Source organism: Canis lupus, chromosome 30, assembly GCF_011100685.1.
Source record: "Canis lupus familiaris isolate Mischka breed German Shepherd chromosome 30, alternate assembly UU_Cfam_GSD_1.0, whole genome shotgun sequence".
Classification (NCBI taxonomy): Eukaryota; Metazoa; Chordata; class Mammalia; order Carnivora; family Canidae; genus Canis; species Canis lupus.
Window position 1 is genome coordinate 31934353 of NC_049251.1, and position 20302 is coordinate 31954654.

The window sequence follows — 20302 nt, forward strand, 5'->3', positions numbered from 1 at the left end:
CCTGCTTCTCCCTCTGCCTGTGTCTCTGCCTCTCTCTCTCTCTCTCTGTGACTATCATAAAATAAATAAAAATTTAAAAAAAAATTAAAAAAAAAAACAGATACATAGAACAATAGAACAGAATAGAGAATCCAGAAATAAAACTATGTTTTTATGGTCAATTAATTACTGTTTCAACAAAGGATCCAAGAATATATAATGGGAAAAGGATAATTTCATCAGTAAATGGTATTGGGAAAACTGGACAGCAATGGTAAAAAGAATGAATCTGGACCACGATCTTGTATCATACACAAAAATTAATTCAAAATGGATTAAAGACCTCAACATAATTCCTGAAACCATAAAACTCCTAGAAGAAAGCACAGGGATAAGCTCAATGATTTTTTGAATTTGAAACGAAAAGCAAAGGCAACAAAAGCCAAAATAAAAAAGGAGCCTACATCAAACTAAAATGCTTCTGCATGGCAAAAGAAACCACCAACAAAATAAAAAGTTAGCTTTTGGAATGGGATAAAATATTTGCAACCCACAAATCCAATAAAGGGTTAATATACAAAATATATTAAGAAACTCCTACAACTCAATAGCCCAAAAACAAAACAAAACAAAACAAAAGAGCAAAACAAACAAAAAAAAACCAAATAACCCAATTTAAAAATCAGAAAAGGACCTGAACAGACATTTTTCCAAAGAAGATGAACAAAGGGCCAACAGGGACATGCAAAGGTGCTCAACCTCACTAATCATCAGGGAAATGCAAATCACCACCACAATGAGCTATCGCCTCACACCTGTCAGAAGGGCTAGCATCGAAAAGACAAGAGAACAAAGACTAGCAGGTGGTGGAGAAAAGGGAATCATTGTGTACTGTTGGTGAAAATGTAAACTAGTAAAGCTACTAGGGGAAATAGTATGGAAGTTTCTCCGGAAATTAAAAATAGAACTACCATCTCATCAGCAATCCCACTTTGGGGTATAAAGGAAACAAAATCATTATCTCAAGAGATATCTGTACTCCCATGTTCACTGCAGCACTATTCATAATAGCTAAGTATGGACACTATTTACATGTCTGTAGATGGATGAATGGAAATGTGATACATACATACACACACATATATAACACAAATATATATATAGAAATATATATATTTATATATATAGTGTGTGTATATATATATATATATATATATATAGTGTTCATCTTTTAAAAAGAAGGAAATCCTGCCATTTGCAACAACATGGATGAATCTGGAGGGTGTTATGCTAAGTGAAATAAGCCAGTCAGAGAAAGACTAAATGCTGCATGGTATCTCTCATATTTGGAATTTTTTAAAAAGTCAAATTTATAGGAACAGTAGAAAAATGATTGCCAAGGACTGAGAGGTGGGTAGAGGTTGGTAAAAAGGGTATGAACTTTCAGCTATAAAATGAATAATGTCTGAAGATCTAATGTAAGGCATGGTGACTAGAGTCGATAATGATATATTGCATAATTGACACTTGCTAAGAGAGTAGAACTTAAATGTTCCATTAATTTAAAAAAAAAGATAAGTGAGATGATGGATGTGTTAATTAACTAGATGGGAGGGAATCCTTCCACTCTACATACATATATCAACCCCCGCAATGTACACTCTAAATATATTATAGTTTTTATATGTCAATTATATGTCAGTTATACCTCAATAAAACTGAAATTTAAAAATAGAGAGGGCACAAATAATATTAAAATGAAAAAAGATACATAGAATTTTTTAGAAATAGTATGATAGGTCTATGCCAATATGTATTTTTTTCAATGAAAGGAGGATAATTGCCAAAATTAACTCAAGAGAAAGTATAAAACTTAAAGAAAACAATATCATTAGATTATTTGAATTGGTGGTCAAAAATATATCTCTGTCTTAAACAACACATGTGGAATGTGTGCACACATATACGTACACAAAAATATACCAGAGGAAAAAGGGCCTCAGGCCTTTGATAGACGACTTTTACCAACCTAAAAGATCAGTGATCCTTGCCTTAAACCATTCCATAGAAAAAGAAAAGCTTGCCAAGTGATTTTATGAAGCTATTACTTTGGTATCAAAACTGGATGAGGATAGTGCCAAAAAAAAAAAAAAGTTCGATCTCAGGAACACAGAGGCAAATATTCTAAATAAAAGTTAGCTTTTTAACCTTCATTGTGATAAGGAAGAATGTGAGGAAAAGTCAACATTAGAAAAATCAAACAAGACCTCTGAGCAGATTGGAAGTATGAGAGGATTTTCAGACCCTGATGACTGCCTTCAACGAAAACCCCAGAGCCAACAATATTCTTACTAGGCAAACTTGGGAAGCATTCTATCTTTCCATGAAAAGCAGAGACGGTTCCAGAGTGACCACAGCTGCCACCGTCCTTGAGGCTCTGGTACACACAATAAGACAAAGAATGGAATGGAGACAAGGTGGTGGGGGAGAAAGGGGCATCAGCCAGGAACATATGGGACTGCAAATATCAGAAAACCTAACCACCAGTGGCTTAAACTATGAGGAGTTCATTTGTTTCACATGTAAGAATTCAGGATGTAGGCAGTGTAGAGGCCGGTGGTACTCATCAAAAGAATCGGAATAGCTCTCTTTCTGCTTTATCTTCTTTGGATGTTTGATTTCAGCCTCATGCTTGCCACTTCATGGCTATAACGCCTCCTGCAGATTTGGGTCTTAATGTACATATTCAGTGCAGGAAGGGGGGAAAAAGTGGTACCAGTCTCTTCCCAGAAACCCCTGGATGGACTTCCCCTTACAGCTCACCGGTCATGTGGTTACTGTGAGCTATAAGAAAGTCTGGGAAAGTCAATGTCTAGGGATAGGATTAGGGTTAGGGTTAGGATTTGGGATATATATATATAAATTCTTAGTATTGTAAGTTATGCCTGGTACAACCCGTTCATGAAAATTCTTTGTTGGATATTAAATATATTTACTATTTGGGCCATACTCACTCTAAAACATTTGTTGTATATCTAAAATTAAAATTTAACTGTGTGTCCTCTAAAAGATTTTTTTTTTTTTTTTTTTTGCTAAATCTGGCATCCCTAGGAGCTGGGCATATTGGGGGAAAAATGAGGTTCTAAAATTAGCAAGAAAGAAGGACTATTGGGCAGGTACATATCAGTAACTACCATAGAAACATACAGGTTTATCCAGAAAGACAAGATCTTTTTCCCTGGACATTAACTCTGGCAAAGCTCATCATACAGATTTTTCCAGAAGGAAAACTGAGTAGCAAATTATAGGCAGTATCTTATGATGCAATTTTGGTGAAGACATAGATACATTTTTCAAATGCACGTGTCCCTTAAAATTTAAGGCTACATGCAGTTATAATTCAGTAACAGAATTTCTGCAGGTAACCAAGAAAAACTTTTAAAAATTTTAGATATACCATTAACTGTGGATCACTCATATGAAATTACAAATATTTTAGATCTTTATCTACCAGATTTCATTAAAAATTTACTGAAATTCTTTTTTAAATTATGCCTATTTAAAAACTTGGCAGCTGCTGTTTTGTTTCAACATGAAAACCTAACCATAAATCTCACTTCTCTGTAGGAACCTGATAATTTAACCAAAAGTAAACTGAGCCTGCAGACAATAGGAATAACAGGATTTATGGGTGAATCAGTGGATTTCAGGCAGCCCAAGTGCAGGATATGGACTGGCTTTCAGAAGTGGGAGGGCATAGTCCAAGGGAACAACACGACAGGAGAGCATAGAGGTCAAGGCAACACTTGTAGGCTTAAAATGGAGTCTTCAAGCACTCTAGCCACATGCCAGGCTCAGGGAAGGTGATGGGTAGTTTCACAGTCAGGGAGGCTCCCAGGAAGCCAAGAAAACTGAAAACCAGGTCAAACCGGGTTGGTCAGAGGCAACCAACAAATGTCTTCCATGGAGATGAATTTTAGTGATTAGACTCTGGAATTCCTGCTACTTTTTAAGAGATGGCTGAAGAGATTGCTTGCAGCCAACTTGAGGCAATGTGAAAGAGCCCAGAACTCAAGGTGGGATTCCAAATTGTGTACTGATGTGCTGTATTTATGTATATATATATATATATGTATGTATATATATACTATATAATAAATACTGATGTGCTGATCAGTATTTGCCCATTCTTACAAATGGGCAGATGTTGTTCTAAAATAGACAGAAAGGGGTTTGGACTAAGGGAGTTGAAGAAGCCTCACTCCTTTGACTCAATTAACTATATACATAAATTATTTTTAATTTTCTTTCTTGGAAGGAATAGTGTAAGGATTTTCTCCCCTGAGAATGTCAGACTTGAACTATTTGTAAAAGGCTGATGGATTTGCTGCCAGGCAACAGGAGAGATGTGATTTCTCTCCAAAGTAGCAGGTAGGCCTACCCACCTATGGACCAGATCTCTAAACGTTGTTGCTTCAAGACTTAATTTCAAAAATGGTATTTATTCTCTTTTCACTTGTATTATTTCCCCCAAGGCATTTAAATTCTTCAGAATTGTCTTTTTTACTGACCACACAGTACAATAGTCCATCATATATAGTTATATTAACTTCCTTATTAAATGAACTTGGGAATATGGTTCCTTGAAGAAATCTTATAGCAAAACATTTTTTAAAGATTTTATTTATTTATTTGGGGGGCACAGATAGGGGGAGGGGCAGAGGGAAAGGGACAAGCAGACTCCTCACTGAGCGTGATGCCCAACACAGGGCTCAATCCCAGGACCCTGAGATCGTGACCTGAGCAGAAGGCAGAGGCTTAACCAACTGAGCCACCAGGTGCCCCACAAAACATTTTTATGTGACAAATATTACTTTCTAATATGCCTGGTTTTAAAATGTGCCTTTTCAACTGAGCAGTGTGCACAAAAGGAGCTGACCTTATACTCTAATGGAACAGTTGCCCTCTCATTCTTCTTGCTTTGCTTTTGAAGTCAATGATCACAAATGTTTGATTGAATTGATACAGGCCAGACTATAGTGAACAGTGACAGAGCCACTTGACTTTCAAGTGGCAAACCCAATAGCATCCACCCAGTGACTCAGCCTTTTTCTGGAAGAGGTAACATTGCACCACCTCCATCCACAGCCCCTTTCACTATACCTCAGAAACCACAGCTGATTCCAGTGGAAGCAACGAAGTTCTCTCCCAAGAAACGAAGATCACAGGTATTCATGCTTCTTTTTTTAAAAAAAGATTTTTAATTTATTTATGTGGGGGAGAGAGAGAGAGAGAACACAAGTGTGAGGGGACAGGGGCAGAGGGAGAAGCAGGCTCCCACGCTGAGTAGGGAGCCTGATGTGGGGCTCAATCCTAGGACCCCGAGATCATAACCTGAGCCAAAGGCACTTAACTGACTGAGCCACTCAGGTGCCCCTCATGCTTCTAATTAACAGAAGCAAATTATTTCCAATATTCTCAGTGAGATGTTTGGTAATATACACATATTATAGAATTGTACCATTCACATAGAAATAAATACTATTTTGGTTGCTGGGATGCATTTGATTTTAAAGGGGGATAAGTACATACCATGGCATTGTCTACAAGGTATTAAAAAATTCAATCATGCCACATGTCACATTGTAAGATTAACTAAAAGTGCCAATCTGTACCCCTAGCTGGTCAAGAGTCCAGGAATCCGGAATACAATAGCTCTTGCTTTATATCCATATCCATGTTGCGTAGGGTATGGTCTTATGAGGTTTTACTTTACTTCATTTATCTTTAAGCATAGAATAGAAAGCAAGTGCTCCAGTTTTGCACAAATATCCTAATGAGGAAAGGGAAGAAATTCTGTATTCTCTAACATTAGGACCTCACGGTTCAACATAATTAATCCTCATGGAGATTTTCTGGGTTTAAAGGTGCTGGACTTTTGAAGCTTGCTTTCTTATGTTTATGAGCCACAGAGTTGTGATAATTGAAACTTTTCACTACAAAAAGGAGACAGCTGGCAGTGTCTTTTTCTGGGCTTACCCTATGTGGTCATATTTACAGCTGCTCCCATTTAAAAAAAAAAAAAGGCAAGGAAGAGAAATGCAAGAGTGGCAGAGAAGAAATGAATCGTACTGTCTCCACATCGTAGACTGTTACCTGCTCTTCCCAGACCTTCAACTTAATGTCCAAATCTTCCTTAAGATGCCTTCCCAGTATTTGCAGCGCTGGTGGGCTGTGTCCCCTTAAGAGATTTCCAAGCTGTTTATGTAGCAGCGTGTCATGTGACTCCCCAGTTGCCATGGCAAATATTTGTGTTTCATGAAAAATGTGGGTAAAAAAAAAAAAAAAATCAATGTAAATGGCCAAATCCCTAGACAGACAGGCCTTCAGGCTAGTGTTTGGCCTGCACCACGATTGTTTCAAATTCAGCTGTTTCACAGGCTGTGCGAAGGCCACGGGCTAATGTGCATAATGGGAATAGGCAGGGGCACCTGTTTTGATTCTCACCATGTTTGAGCTCTCAAGCCCCACAGTGTTAGACAACAGATCTACAGGTAATACAGACATGACGAGGTTTTGTGCGGTAATCGACCTTTCTCAGAAGAAAAAAAAATTGTTTTGATAATGACACTTTTCGGAGTGCTAATTAGTCCTGCCTTTAATTTCCTCTCTGTTGACTTCACAAAGCTTTCCCCTACTGCTGGAGCAGTAATATTTAAAGACTCTTTCCTGTGGTCCCAAACTGGTATATTTCTGAATTGACTCTTCAGTGGTAAATGTAATTATTCATACACTCTGTGAAGAGCATCCTAGCATGGAAATTAAAAGGCTAACAGAAACACTGACAGAGCCAGAGCAGACCTTGGATCCGCATCCACCACCGGGCGGTGTGGTGCCACATGGAGAAGCCCTTTCTTGGAAATACTTCTTTAAGGGTCCCCTAGAAGCAGGACTTGGCATCTGACTGTAGTTGTTTTTGTAAATATTTACTTTGTCAAACTCTCTCTTCCAATCAAACAGGGCTCTTGGCAAGCAACGCAGCATTGTCTGGGGTGGGAAAGGTCTTTCTAATTATTAGCTCCTGCTTGCATAGAAAGAGGGAACAGGCTGGCCCAGCGGGGGGAGCCAGGGGAAGGAGGCGGAGGGAGGCTCTGTGCTTCTATTTGTTTTGTAAAATTGCCCACGAGAGTCATTTTGATTTCAACTGTGTCTCATTCTTCATTGTAGGGGAAAGGCAAAAGGTCAAGAGGACATCATGATAGGAAGGTCTGTAATTTGTGTGACTAGTTGAAATTTGGGGTTTGTCACCTGATGTCCCTTCCTTTGGCTGCAGGGCAAAAGTATGGGAGGCGGGTTGACAGCTGGAGACTGCAACAAAAGTTCTTTTGCTCTTCGTTTATAAAAGAAATTAGATCATGTATTTAGAAAAAATAAATAAATAAAGGTTTATTTAAAGTGAAAAACCTCCCCTCCCCAACCCCCACCCATTCAGTTAGGACTGAATTACTTCTCAGGCTTCAATCCAGAAAAGTGATTTAGCATACTCGAAATGTGGCTGAATCACAATGGTCTTCACCCTCAGTCTATGATTCTCATTTTTAAAAAATCGACTTAAAAATAAATAAAATGAAAAAATAATAAATAAATAAAATGTGAAAAAAATTCCCTTGTCCCCCTGCATGTGCTGGCATGTGTGCATGGGTGTGTATGTGTGCATTCATACACACGTGCACATGCACACACACTGCATATATGAGGAGATTAGTAAGGGTATAGGATTTAGAATTAAGCTACCTAAAACCAATACGGTAACCAAAACTTTGGGAGAATGAAATAATTCCCACAAACACAAGTACATGCCAGTAAGGAACATTCCCCTGGGCCATAAGTGAGTAATAAAAGTTCTAAACTTGAAGCAGGAAAGAGCTGGATTCTTCTCTTACTAATAGAGGAATTTTGAGCAAGTCACTTAAATTCTCAGTGCCTCACTTCCTCCTCTGACAAATGGGGATAATAACTCTTTTCTCATAGGTTTGCTATGTTTGTGCTGTCAATGTGTGTGGAAGTGCTTTGGCATTATAAAGCACCTGTTAACAGAATTCACTGGCTTATTTTTAGGCCTCCCTTCTAGGCCTCCCTTCCTTTGGGGATCTTATCATAAGGAATTTCAGAGGGAGCTTAGCCTCCCGTTTTTAAGGAAAAAGAGCCCACCTTTTAGGTCGCGTATTTCTGCAGAGCTGTGACAGGACAGAGCTGTATTTACAGCTGTATGTACAGCATACAGTCCTTCCAAACCTAGACCAATCAGTCCTGGATACACTAATCAATGAAATCAGAACCTTCCCTCCAGCTTCCCTTGATTTCTTGCTATGAGGAAATTGTGAGCTGGCTCCTACACTTTAAAAATAGGATATGGTTTAAGAACACTAGGTATGATGTATCTGGAATATTTATAGTGGCGGACATTGATCGAGCATGTTCTTAGAATATGGAGCTAAGCATCTTCCACACCCACTGAATGTTCACAGCAGCCCTAGAACCTCTGTAGTGTTATTGTCCCCAACCCCACATAGTTGGTAAAAGGGTATGGAGGATCCAGGTGAAAGAACGAGGCTCCAGAGTCTACCCTCCTACACACAAGGTTATGAACTCTTCCACATGCACTAGTTTTCCAAATGTTACTACTGCTATGATTATAACTACCACAACCACAACCAACCACTACCACTACCACTACCACTACCACTACCACTACCACTACCACTACGACTAGCACTTACGCATATCATGTGCTTACTCTGGTCCATGGATTGGCTCACTTCGTTTGACAACATCTCTCTGCAGTAGGTACTATTATTATTCCCATTTTCCTGGAAGGACCCAAATACGGAGAAGTTAAGGTCATCCACCTAGTAAGTGACAGAGCCAGCATACAGAACTGGGCTATGTGGCTGCCAGAGTCCTAAAGCCTTAGAGATATTTTAAACTTTCCATCATTTTTGGTGGAAATCTTTCTAAAAGATTTCCCTATCTCTGCTTTCCTACTGTAATCTAACATTTTCTCTCCCCGGCATCATGTATGCAGAGAACCCATTTCTGGTCATTTTTCATTTGCTTCCTTCACTCTCAGGACAGTGTTTGTCACCTCTGCTGTCACGTCTGCTTTCATTGGCTCTGACTTTCAGGAGCCCTTCCTGTCTTCTAGATCATTAACCAAGTAACCAAGACTCAAGAAGTGAAAGGATAATGTTGAGTCAGTCAGGCTTTGCACAAGGATCCAAGGAATAACATAATAAGCAGGGGTAGACTTTGTAATTATGGCAAGAAATCTGAGGCCTTTATTTTCAGGGCTTTAGTTCAAATGTTTAAAGTTGCTGAAATTGCCTCTCTCAGCAAATACATCTTTTTATTATCTCAAGTCAGGCATGTTAACAACTATGTCAATATCCACTTAATTTCAATTAATATTTCGAAAATAAAAAAAATCTCTTGTGGGTAAAACAAGCAAACATATTTATTGGATGTAAGGGTCCAGGTTAAATTCATGAGTGTGTTTACTTCTGGAAATTGGAGAGGGAAAAGAATGAGCTAAAAAGAGATAGAGGATTTCAGTTGTACCTTATGTGCTGTTTTTTTTATAAAATTTCAAAATATATATAAATATACAAATATTTAAATACATCTAACTTTTATTATAAACACATAAAATATAGTATTATTTTTAAATGTAAAAGATTTAAATATATTTTTTGTCTTCCTTGCTTCATATATATATATCATATATACATTATATATATCCTGTATTATCTAATGTTATCTAATGCATCCTCATGTAGAGTCCCCTGATTTAAACTGCTGGACTTTTATTGTTTGCTTTCTTACATTTATGAGCCATAGATATATATATATATATAGCAGGAAATAATATATATATAGCAGGAAATAATATCTATATTATAATATATAAATAATATTATATTTATTTTATAATAATATAATAATATAATATATTTAAAATTATAAATAATATCTATATTATATATACATATGTATATTACATGTTTATACATATGTATATATAATATAGAGAGAGCAAGCAAAGAAGAGAAAATATTAACATGTGCCCATGGTAGCTTTTTTATATGATTCTCTATACTTTTCTGCATTTTCAAAACTTTTTCCAAATTAAAGAAGAAAAAAACAAAATTCTACTTTGTAAGACATATCTCTGCTGTAAAATCTACTTTGGTACAGAAAGAATAGGTTTGGGTGATAACCTTTTAATATCAATTTTGAGGTCTTGCTTTTCTTAGTCATTGTTATATTGTTACTTTCTTTAATATTTCCCCAGTGTATACTCTCAATCCTTATGTTAAAAATTGTGATTTTACAGATGAGTCCGTTGAACTATTTTTTTAAGATTTTATTTATTTATTCATGAGAGACACAGAGAGAGAGACAGAGACATAGGTAGAGTGAGAAGCAGGCTCCCTGCGGGCAGCCCGACGCAGGATTCAGTCTCAGGACCCTGGGATGATGACCTGAGCCAAAGGTAGACACTCAACAACTGAGCTACCCAGGCACCCCTAGTTGAACTATTTTAATCAGGTAACATGTATGACAGTGATACTGCCCTTGTACAATCTCATTTTCCCAATCTGTATAATGCGGGGATTAGACCAGCTTGGGTTTTTTAGAAAAATTCCATAGTCCCTACAACGCTCACTCCAAGACCCCCAAGAAAAGGAAAAAAGCCAAAGTTCCCAGTAGGCAGGACTCTAGACCCCTCACACCCACAGCAGCTATGTTAATTGTGTCTATCTTTACCATTAGATTGTACTGTTTCTGAGCAAAGTGTTCCAAGTTTGAAAATACATACTTTGAAAACCTTACCAGGCAGTATCTAGCAGCAGCATTTAGCTTCAATGTGACCCATCTACTCAAGGGAATAAGCCCACTTCTTTTTAAATTTTTATTGAAGTATAATTAGCACAAAGCCTACAATATAACGATTCAATAATGTGCACTCATCACAAATGCTCATCACAAGTGTATCCTTAATCCTCTTCACCTATTTCACCCAACCTCCCCAAACCTCCCCTCTGGAAACTGCAAGTTTGTTCTCTGTATTTAAGAGTCTGGTTTTTTTGTTTTTCTCTTTTTTCTTTGTTCATTTGTTTTGTTTCTTAAATTCTACATACAAATGAAATATGGTATTGATCTTTCTCTGACTTATTTCACTTAGCATTATACTCTCTAGATCTGTACACATTATTGCAAATGGCAAGATCTCATTCTTTTTTATGGTCGAGTAATATCCCATTGCACACACACACACACACACGGAACATCTTTCTTTTTTTTTTTTTTGTTTTTGTTTTTGTTTTTGTTTTTTGTTTTTTATTTATGATAGGCACGCAGTGAGAGAGAGAGAGAGAGAGAGGCAGAGACACAGGCAGAGGGAGAAGCTGGCTCCATGCACCGGGAGCCCGACGTGGGACTCGATCCCGGGTCTCCAGGATCGCGCCCTGGGCCAAAGGCAGGCGCCAAACCGCTGCGCCACCCAGGGATCCCACGGAACATCTTTCTATATCCATTCATCTATGGATGGACACTTGGGCTGCTTCCATACCTTGACTATTGTAAATAATGTTGCTATCAATACAGGGAGCGTATTTTTAAGCTGTGTCTTTGTTTTCTTTGGGTAAATACCCAGCAGTGGAATTACTGGATCATATAGTAATTATATTTTTTAATTTTTTGAGGAAATTCCATACGCTTTTCCATTGTGGCTGCAACAGTCTGCATTCCCACCAGCAATGCAAGAGGGTTCTTTTTTCTCCACATCCTCACCAACCTTGCTATTTCTTGTGGTGTTGATTTAAGCCATTCTGACAGGTGTGAGGTGATATCTCATTGTGGTTCTTATTTGCATTTCCCTGATGATCAGTGATGTTGAACATTGTTGCATGTGTCTATGGGCCATCTGTATGTCTTCTAGAAGAAAACAGAGGCAGTAATTTCTTTGACACTGGCTGTAGAAAAATTTTTCTAGATCTGTCTCCTCTAGCAAGGGAAACAAAAACAAAATTAAACTACTGTGACTACAAAAAAAATAAAAAGCTTGGGACACCTGGGTGGCTCATCGATTAAGCACCTTCCTTTGGCTCAGGGCGTGATCCTGGAGTCCTGGGATCGAGTCCCACATTGGGCTTCCTGCATGGAGCCTGCTTCTCCCTCTGCCTGTGTCTCTGCCTCTTTCTCTGTGTCTCTCATGAATACATAAATAAAATCTTTTTAAAAAATAAAATAAAATAATAAAAAGCTTTTGCACATCAAAGAAAACCATCAACAAAACAGAAAGGCAACCTACTGAATGGGAGAAAATAATTGTGAATTACATATCCAATAAGGGGTTAGTATGCAAAATATATAAAGAACTTACAAAACTCAACATCAAAAAACTGCAAATAATCCAATTTAAAAATGGGCAGAGGACATGAATAGACATTTTTCCAAATCAGCATACTTCTTTTTTTAAATTTTTTAAATTTATTTATGATAGTCACACACAGAGAGAGAGGCAGAGACATAGGCAGAGGGAGAAGCAGGCTCCATGCACTGGGAGCCCGACGTGGGATTCGATCCGGAGTCTCCAGGATCACACCCTGGGCCAAAGGCAGGCGCTAAATCGCTGCGCCACCCAGGGATCCCCAAATCAGCATACTTCTTGAAGAGCACACAGTGCCTCCCCGATGGGGTTTGTGCCCAGCACAATGCAGTCTCCTTGTTTGTCTTGTTTTAAAGGGTCACAGAGAGGGCAGGTGGCACTTTGGCAAGAATTGGAGTTCTACAACCTGAAGATACAAGATGAGATTCAGAAGGAAGTCTAGGACTGCTCTTTCCTCTTTTACATTCACTTTCCCTCCTTAAACCTCACTTAATTTACCCTCTTAATGGAAGAAAAGGAAAAAGAAAATTCAAAAACAGAAACAAAACCTGTGGCATCCTTTAAAAGCATTTGTTTTTTCTAATTCACTAGCAACTGCCACCCTCACCTATTGCATGACATGACCTTTCAAAGTGAATTAAAGTCATACAGCTTTATATGCAAAGTAATATTTTGTCTTGTAAGAAGTAATTGAGAAAAAAATACTTATAAAATTGTCTTTATTTCTCTTCATGGCATCTAAGTGTCTACTTCTATTGCATGGGACTAACAATTTTACTTATATATACCAGGGAAAAAGGTTATCAATAAGCCACAAAATAATCTTAATTTTTTTACCTTATCTTTTTTATTCATCAAACTATGACCTGATCCTTCATAGAAAATTTGGAAGTTTCATAAAAGAGGGAAAAAAATGCCTAAATATGAAAAAAAAAAAGTCGTATAATACCATATCCCTTTGGCATTATTTAAACTTTGGCATGGTCCTCTGCTGTTTTCATACAGTATAGTCAACTGTGATCCATCTCTTTTCTTCTAATAATTTATCATAAGCCTTTATATATATGACTTAAAAGTCTTCATAAAACATTTTTAATGGCTATTATACTGTTGTTTGATATTAAATTATAAATATCAGATTATTAATAACTATTCTAATTATTGATAATTAAATCATTTCCTGTTGCAAATAAAACTACCGTGAACATCTTTCATATTTGTACATAAATCTTTGTATTTAAGCTACTTCCTAGCAGAATTCCTTAGTCAAGGGATAGACATTTTCAGTAGTCTATTAGTGCTTCAAAACTCAAGGTATGAGTTTGCAAATAACTTGTATGATTATAGAACAGTTTTGTGCTGTAAACCCAGCCCAAGTGTCTATGAGCTTCATTCATACATTTATTCATTCAACTAATCTTCATTGACCTTTAACCTTGTACCAAGTATTATACAAGACTTTGAAGATGTAGCAGTGAACAAAACAAACCAAGTGTTTGGCCTCTTGGAACTTATATTCTAGTGAGGAAGGCAGATATTTAATATAAGAGTCAGAGAGTAATAGGTGCTATGAATTAAAATAAAACAGAATCCATATGTAGGTTTAGAGAAGTTGACAAGGTGGAGTGTTTTAAGAATTTTGCAAGTATTTCTTAGCCATCTGGGATCAACAGACTTGCTATTCACACATTTTCCTCAGGAAAACTGTAAAGTCAAGCTTTACTTTGGTGATAACAGAGATCCTTTTGGAGGCTCACTTTTCTTCCTTTACCCATGGAGAAAATGATGATGTGTCTTTTCTCAGAAATCTAGGAATCCAGGCTTCTTTTCACTCCCTACCTTCTGGGTACCCTGTGCCTATCCCAGGCAAATTCCACCCATAATTCATAATTGTCCCAAGTGGTCCTTCACTATGTCGCATTCCCTCAGAAAATATTATAAAGGTAGGAGAAAAGATAAAGCCAATGCAGCACTAAAATGAGATAGGTCTCTAGAAAAGGAAGTTTCACATCTGGCTGAAAATATATCCCATCTCTTAAAAGAGAAAAAACCTTCCGGATTTTGTTCTGTTTGATCTTCAACCAGAATTTGATCCAATGATTGTTTTTGTTCCAGAAGAATACATCAGGGAGGGGGGATTTTTTTTTCCTCCTCAGAAAGTGTTCAGAATTCAGGAAGACTCATTTGAATAAAGATACCTTTCAAAGCAATTGCAGAAATTATCCCTAGAAAATTGCTGTTGATCTGAGTGGCCTTCACACAATTCTCTTTCTTTATAGGTCTCTGCTCAGTGAGTTCTCTATTTTTGCCTTTTATCCTCTTTATAAAGCTTAGAGATTCTGACCCTCACTTCTAATTGATGCTTATGGCTTAAATGCAGTTTCTATGTCCTATGAACTGAGAACTATTTTGTTGATTTGTATACCCTGAAATACTGGAATATCAATCACTCTTTGGGTTTCTCTACCCATGAGCACCTTTACATGTAGTTGGTATAAACAGCTATTCCTCTACTCCGATGTATAAGTTTCTAGAAAAAGCTTCCTATTTAAAAAAAGAGAAAGGGGGGAGGGGAAGTCCCCAGGTCTTTTTCATGGTAGATGGGGTGATGTTTGGATATGTTTGCCTTTGATTTGATGGTTCTGCTAGCTCCAGACGTTTATTAAACAATACATATCATTTAATAAGGGGTAACACTTTAATCAGAGACACACAGGGTGTCAAAATCAGAAGTACCCTGAATGATCCCCTAATGGAAACTAATACCACATGGGAGAAGTGACTTCCTAAAGCCATGTAGTAAGGTGGTAATAGCCTAGATCCTAAGTCTTCTCACTTCAAATCCATCACCTTCCTACCATGCCATGGTTCATTAGCATGTTCATAGGGGTTAGTTTAACAGACTGCTTTCCAAATAAGAAAGAAACAGCAGGTCAGGGCCAGGTTGGCTCTGATGTAGGAGGTGGTAAAAGGAAAGTTGAATGAGCAGAGCACAGCTTGGTAAGAGGCCATGTAGGGAGTTCTGGACAGTTAGAGCTGTGGGCATGGATGGTATAGGTATAGGGGAAGGGCAGCCAGCTATGTGATCTTGGGTAAATCACTTAACCTCTCTGTTTCCTATCTATGGTGATAATCACATGGACTGGGACGCCCGGGTGGCTCAGCGGTTGAGCGTTTGCCTTTGGCTTAGGGCGTGATCCTGGGGTCCGGGATTGAGTCCACATCAGGCTCCTTGCAGGGAGCCTGCTTCTCCCTCTTCCTATGCCTCTGCCTCTCTCTGTGTGTCTTTCATGAATAAATAAATAAAATCTTTCTTTAAAAATCACATGGACTGGATAATCACATGTACTGTGAAAGGTTCCTTACACATGTTATGATCTTCACAGCAATTCTGCAGGGATTCCTTATTTTTAGAAATGAGAAACATTTAAGTTTAGAGAGGATGTTATCTTAGCTTAGACTCCCATAGCAAATACCATAGGCTGGGTGGCATAAACACATTTATTTCTCATGGTACTGGAGGCTGGAAGTGCAAGATCAGGATGCCAGGATGGTTGGGTTCTGGTGAGGGCCCTTTTCCTGGTGTGCGAGCAGCTACCTTCTTGCTGTATCTTCACATGATAGAGAGATCATCTGTCTTGTGTCTCTTCTTATAAGGGCACTAATCTCATCAGGAAGCCTCCACTCTTGTGACCTACTTCTCAAGGGCCCTACCTCCAAATACCATCACATCAAGGACCTGGCTTCAACATATGAATGTTGTGGGGACACAAAATTTCTAATCCATAGCAGTTGATAACTTGTCCAAGAGTACGTAGCAGACAATGGCAGAGCCTGGACTTGAACTCAGGTTAGTCAGACTTCAGGGCCAAGGCTCATTTCCCTAAGCCCATAGTAGCCTGTTGAAAAAAAAGGCAAGGCCAGTGACCTTCAAGATCTGCCATGCTCTAAATTCAGTACCATAATTCTGCTGAATCCCTAAATTCTCCTTAGGTCAGCTGCTCTCTCTCTGAATATTGTTTATAACTTTCAAATAATACTAGCCATCTGACATAATTATATCTGTTCTGTTTAAAACTTAACACATTTCAGACCCTTGATAAATATTAAAGAGCACACTAGACAAGTGACATCCCTGGCTTTCAGGGAGTAATGAACATTCCATCTCTAAGGGTCATTTCTCTCATACTCTGAATCTAAGCACTCAGAGCCATAATGATCAAGAGGAATTTATTCTTTTTCACACAACAGAATTGCCAAAGCTAGCTACTAACAGGTATGTCTGAGTATTTGAGAAAGTGAACATCAGCTTACAGTTTCAAAAGCAATTTATTATGTCTTTCTAGGCAAATCCTTCTCTAAAAATGATACCCATGTTGGATTATCCCAAATACTTGCTAATTTGCCACCAGGATATCTTGATTATATCTAATTTAGGGATCCTCAGCTATGGTCTAATACTATATCCACATGCTATCGACATGTGTGAGAAGAACATTTCTCATAAAGACATTCAACTTAGAAATACACACATACCCTCATTCCCAGAGTTTTACTTTATGGCAGTTATTTCCAAAGTTTAGGAGGTAATACTGGGCCTATCATTTTTGTTTCACACCTGTGACTTTATTGACATATGTAATCATCATCCTGCCTTCCTGTTTTTTTGTTTTGTTTTAAATTTAGAATTTTTCCTAAATAACTGCTCCAGAAATGCTCAAAATTACCTAATTAGTAGTAACACTTTGCAAATGACATAGAGCATTTCTCAGCTAGTTGATTCGGTTAGTTAGAGCAGGATGTTAATAATTAGGCCATGGCCACAGGTTTGGGCTCTGGCAAAGCTGTGGCCAGGGTCTCAGGAAGGACCAGAGGAGAATGTGGATAGCAGGACAGAGAGCCATCCCCACTAGAAGGAAAACTATGTTGCTATTGGGTCAGTAACATCACATTGGGAGGACAGCATATCTTAATAAAAAAAAAAAAAAGGTGGAAGGGAGGGAGATAGGAAGGAAAGAATAGAAGGAAGGAATCGAAAGAAGGAAGGTAGGAGGAGGGAAAAAAGGCAGGCAGCAAATAATTGTAGACAAGTTCATGGAGATAAATAGTAAAGGAAGAATAACAGGAGGAACCAAAATCTGAAGCACGGCATGACCTTTAATCAGGGCTCTTATTCCTAGCAGGCTGTGAAGCAGCTTTGTCTTTACCTGCTCAATGGATCCTACAATGCTGATGCACTGCTTTAATTTGGGAAGGCTTTCTCTTGAGAGACATGTCTTTTCCAGCTCTAAGTGTGAAGTGCTCCCAAGTGTGGCATTCTCTGTGACAGATGTACTACAGTTATGCTTTAGCTGACTCCAAACCCATAGCTTCCCTGTGCCTGAGTGGTCTATTTGATGTCCAAGAGTGTGTTTCCTTGAGAACAGGTCTTTACTGGAATATCATCCAAGAAGGTAGGGAGGTATAATCCCTTTGTTCTAAAACAGCCACTGTCAAACTCTGGAACCCCATTCCTATACCAGTGCTCTTCTTTCCAAAGGTCTTAAAGGCATTTGCTGCTTTACATAGATACCCTAGGCCTATGCCTTTGGGAGGCACTGCCTGAGAGAGACTTAAGAATCCTCTTCTTTTGGGATCCCTGGGTGGCGCAGTGGTTTGGCGCCTGCCTTTGGCCCCTGCCTTTGGCCCAGGGCGCGATCCTGGAGACCCGGGATCGAATCCCACGTCGGGCTCCTGGTGCATGGAGCCTGCTTCTCCCTCTGCCTGTGTCTCTGCCTCTCTCTCTCTCTCTCTCTCTCCCTCTGTGACTATCATAAATAAATTTTAAAAAATAAAAAAAAAGAATCCTCTTCTTTCAAAATCTTCTCCCAAGGTTGCTCCATTTTCATATGAGTCTCTGTAAGGATAAGGAACTTCAAAACTGTTTTCATATTTCCAAGGAAACCTGATTCCCCAGCAAACCTCTCGTCCAGAGCTGCGCTTCTTATAAAAGTCTCAAGCTCTTGGCAACAGGATCAAACACATGACTGGCAGGACCAGCCAGTTGCATACATGTCCATCTGTGATGACTGCACGTGTCTGTTTCTCACTCATGAAGCCTGGTCATTCTACTCTGAATTCTAACCTTCCCATCATCAGACTCCATTCTTGGAAGAAGGCAGAAATGTAGCCACAGGCCATTTCTGTTGGAACATGTGCCACTTGTCTTCCACTAGGAGTTGTGGCTCCTCCTGCCTGCACTTATGTCTGCTACAGGAGCCATTATTTCTCCAGCTCTCTCTTGCCCATCCAAGAGGAAGGAATTGGTCTTCATCCACCAAACAGTTTGCATCCTCTTTTGGTACCTTGAGAAGATCAGAAAGGGCTAGAGTCTTGGCAAGAAGGCTTTTTCCATCATTCCTATGCCTATAACACTCGAGTTAAAAGTATACAAAAGCTCACTGCTGTTTAAGTCTGCCTCTAAAGGAAATCCCCCCACCCCCCGGACTAATGCTTGCTTTTCAGCATTTTTACTTGAGATGACAGTCTAACTATTTCACTGCCTAGAACCTGAGAAAAGAAAAAGAATTTGAAGGTTTTCTTTATTTTAAAAATATTGTGTTTGCTTAATGTTTAATAATAAATCATCTCTCAGCTTACTTTTCTTTTACATAGCTCTCTGCCTTGAAATTTTTATGAATTAATACTTGATTAGTAAAGACAAAGCATGAGAAATCTAATAGTAATACTCAATATAGTGCTGTGGCACCATAGTTATTGATGAATTACTTGGGTCTTTTTTTTTTTTTTGAGTCCTCCAAAAACTCTTCAAAATTCAGAAAGTAGTATAACCCTACAATTTGGTAAAGATGAGCTTATATGCCTGTAAACGCTGGCATATTGAAGACAATCTGTTCCTTAAATCCCTAAGCAAGAAGCAATCCACACAGTAAGTTGGATACCTGGCTTACAGATGAGAAGGCAGGATATGAAATATCTATGCCCTCCTGTCACATCCTCCCGGCCCCTCCAGGTCCCCAGGCCATTAGGTACATCTAGACTATGAGGCAGAGTATCTATTTTAGTAGTGCAACAGGTTTCAATGGCGAAATGTAGTGATTTCACACTGGACACAGACAACACAATTTCCGTTTCTCTCTCTTTTTTTAAGGGATATGTGTGACATATACTGCTGTTGTCACCCAAACCTCTTCTGATTTTATTTTTAAATCACATTTATTCCATTTTTTTTTCATGCAGAAAAGTATAAGGGAGAAAACTGCCCATCATCCCATTCTTAGAGAACCTTCTTGGCATTTAAAAATAAATGTATGTTTACATGTCTTAAACTTTCAATCAGTATGGATAGAAGCAAATGAAAAAGACAATGCTTCTTTAGTGTTGTTGTGAGATTTCAGATTCTCTCTACCCGGGCACAACTCCACTTATGCCCTCTAAGAAGATACCAGATTTAAGAATAAAAGAACATATGTCAAATGAAGCCTAGAGTAAGTGGCAAGGGTGATCACACACAAGATAATGCTCCTTGTACAAATCGCTCCTGGATATTAACAGAAGGTGGCAGAAGAACTAAAAATGCTAGAAACTGATGGCCTGTTAGAAAGTCAGAATAGACGGGACAGCTTTGATGAGCATATTTGATGTTACTGTACAGACTGCAAAGAAATATTTCACCCTGTTTTTCAGGACTGGTGGATAATTTATGAATGAATGAGAAGGCAGTGACATGCTTCCATTCATGCATATTTAAAATGTAGATCACAGAGATTATGGGTTCGGCTGACCATATCAGAGTAAACTAAATGCACAACTTTTATATGATCAGTTTCCTTGAGCAATTTTATAACACTTTTATAAAAATGATAATAGCTT

At 38.3% G+C, this 20302-nt stretch overlaps 1 protein-coding gene across 1 annotated transcript in view; it reads left to right on the forward strand.

The window, feature by feature from the left end:
• IQCH (IQ motif containing H) overlaps window positions 1-20302 on the forward strand; it is a 208541-nt gene that overhangs the window by 84930 nt on the left and 103309 nt on the right. The window contains 2 exon segments of the mRNA XM_038580790.1: window positions 5128-5207; window positions 7207-7245. Of these exon segments, the coding sequence (XP_038436718.1) occupies window positions 5128-5207; window positions 7207-7245 (119 nt within the window).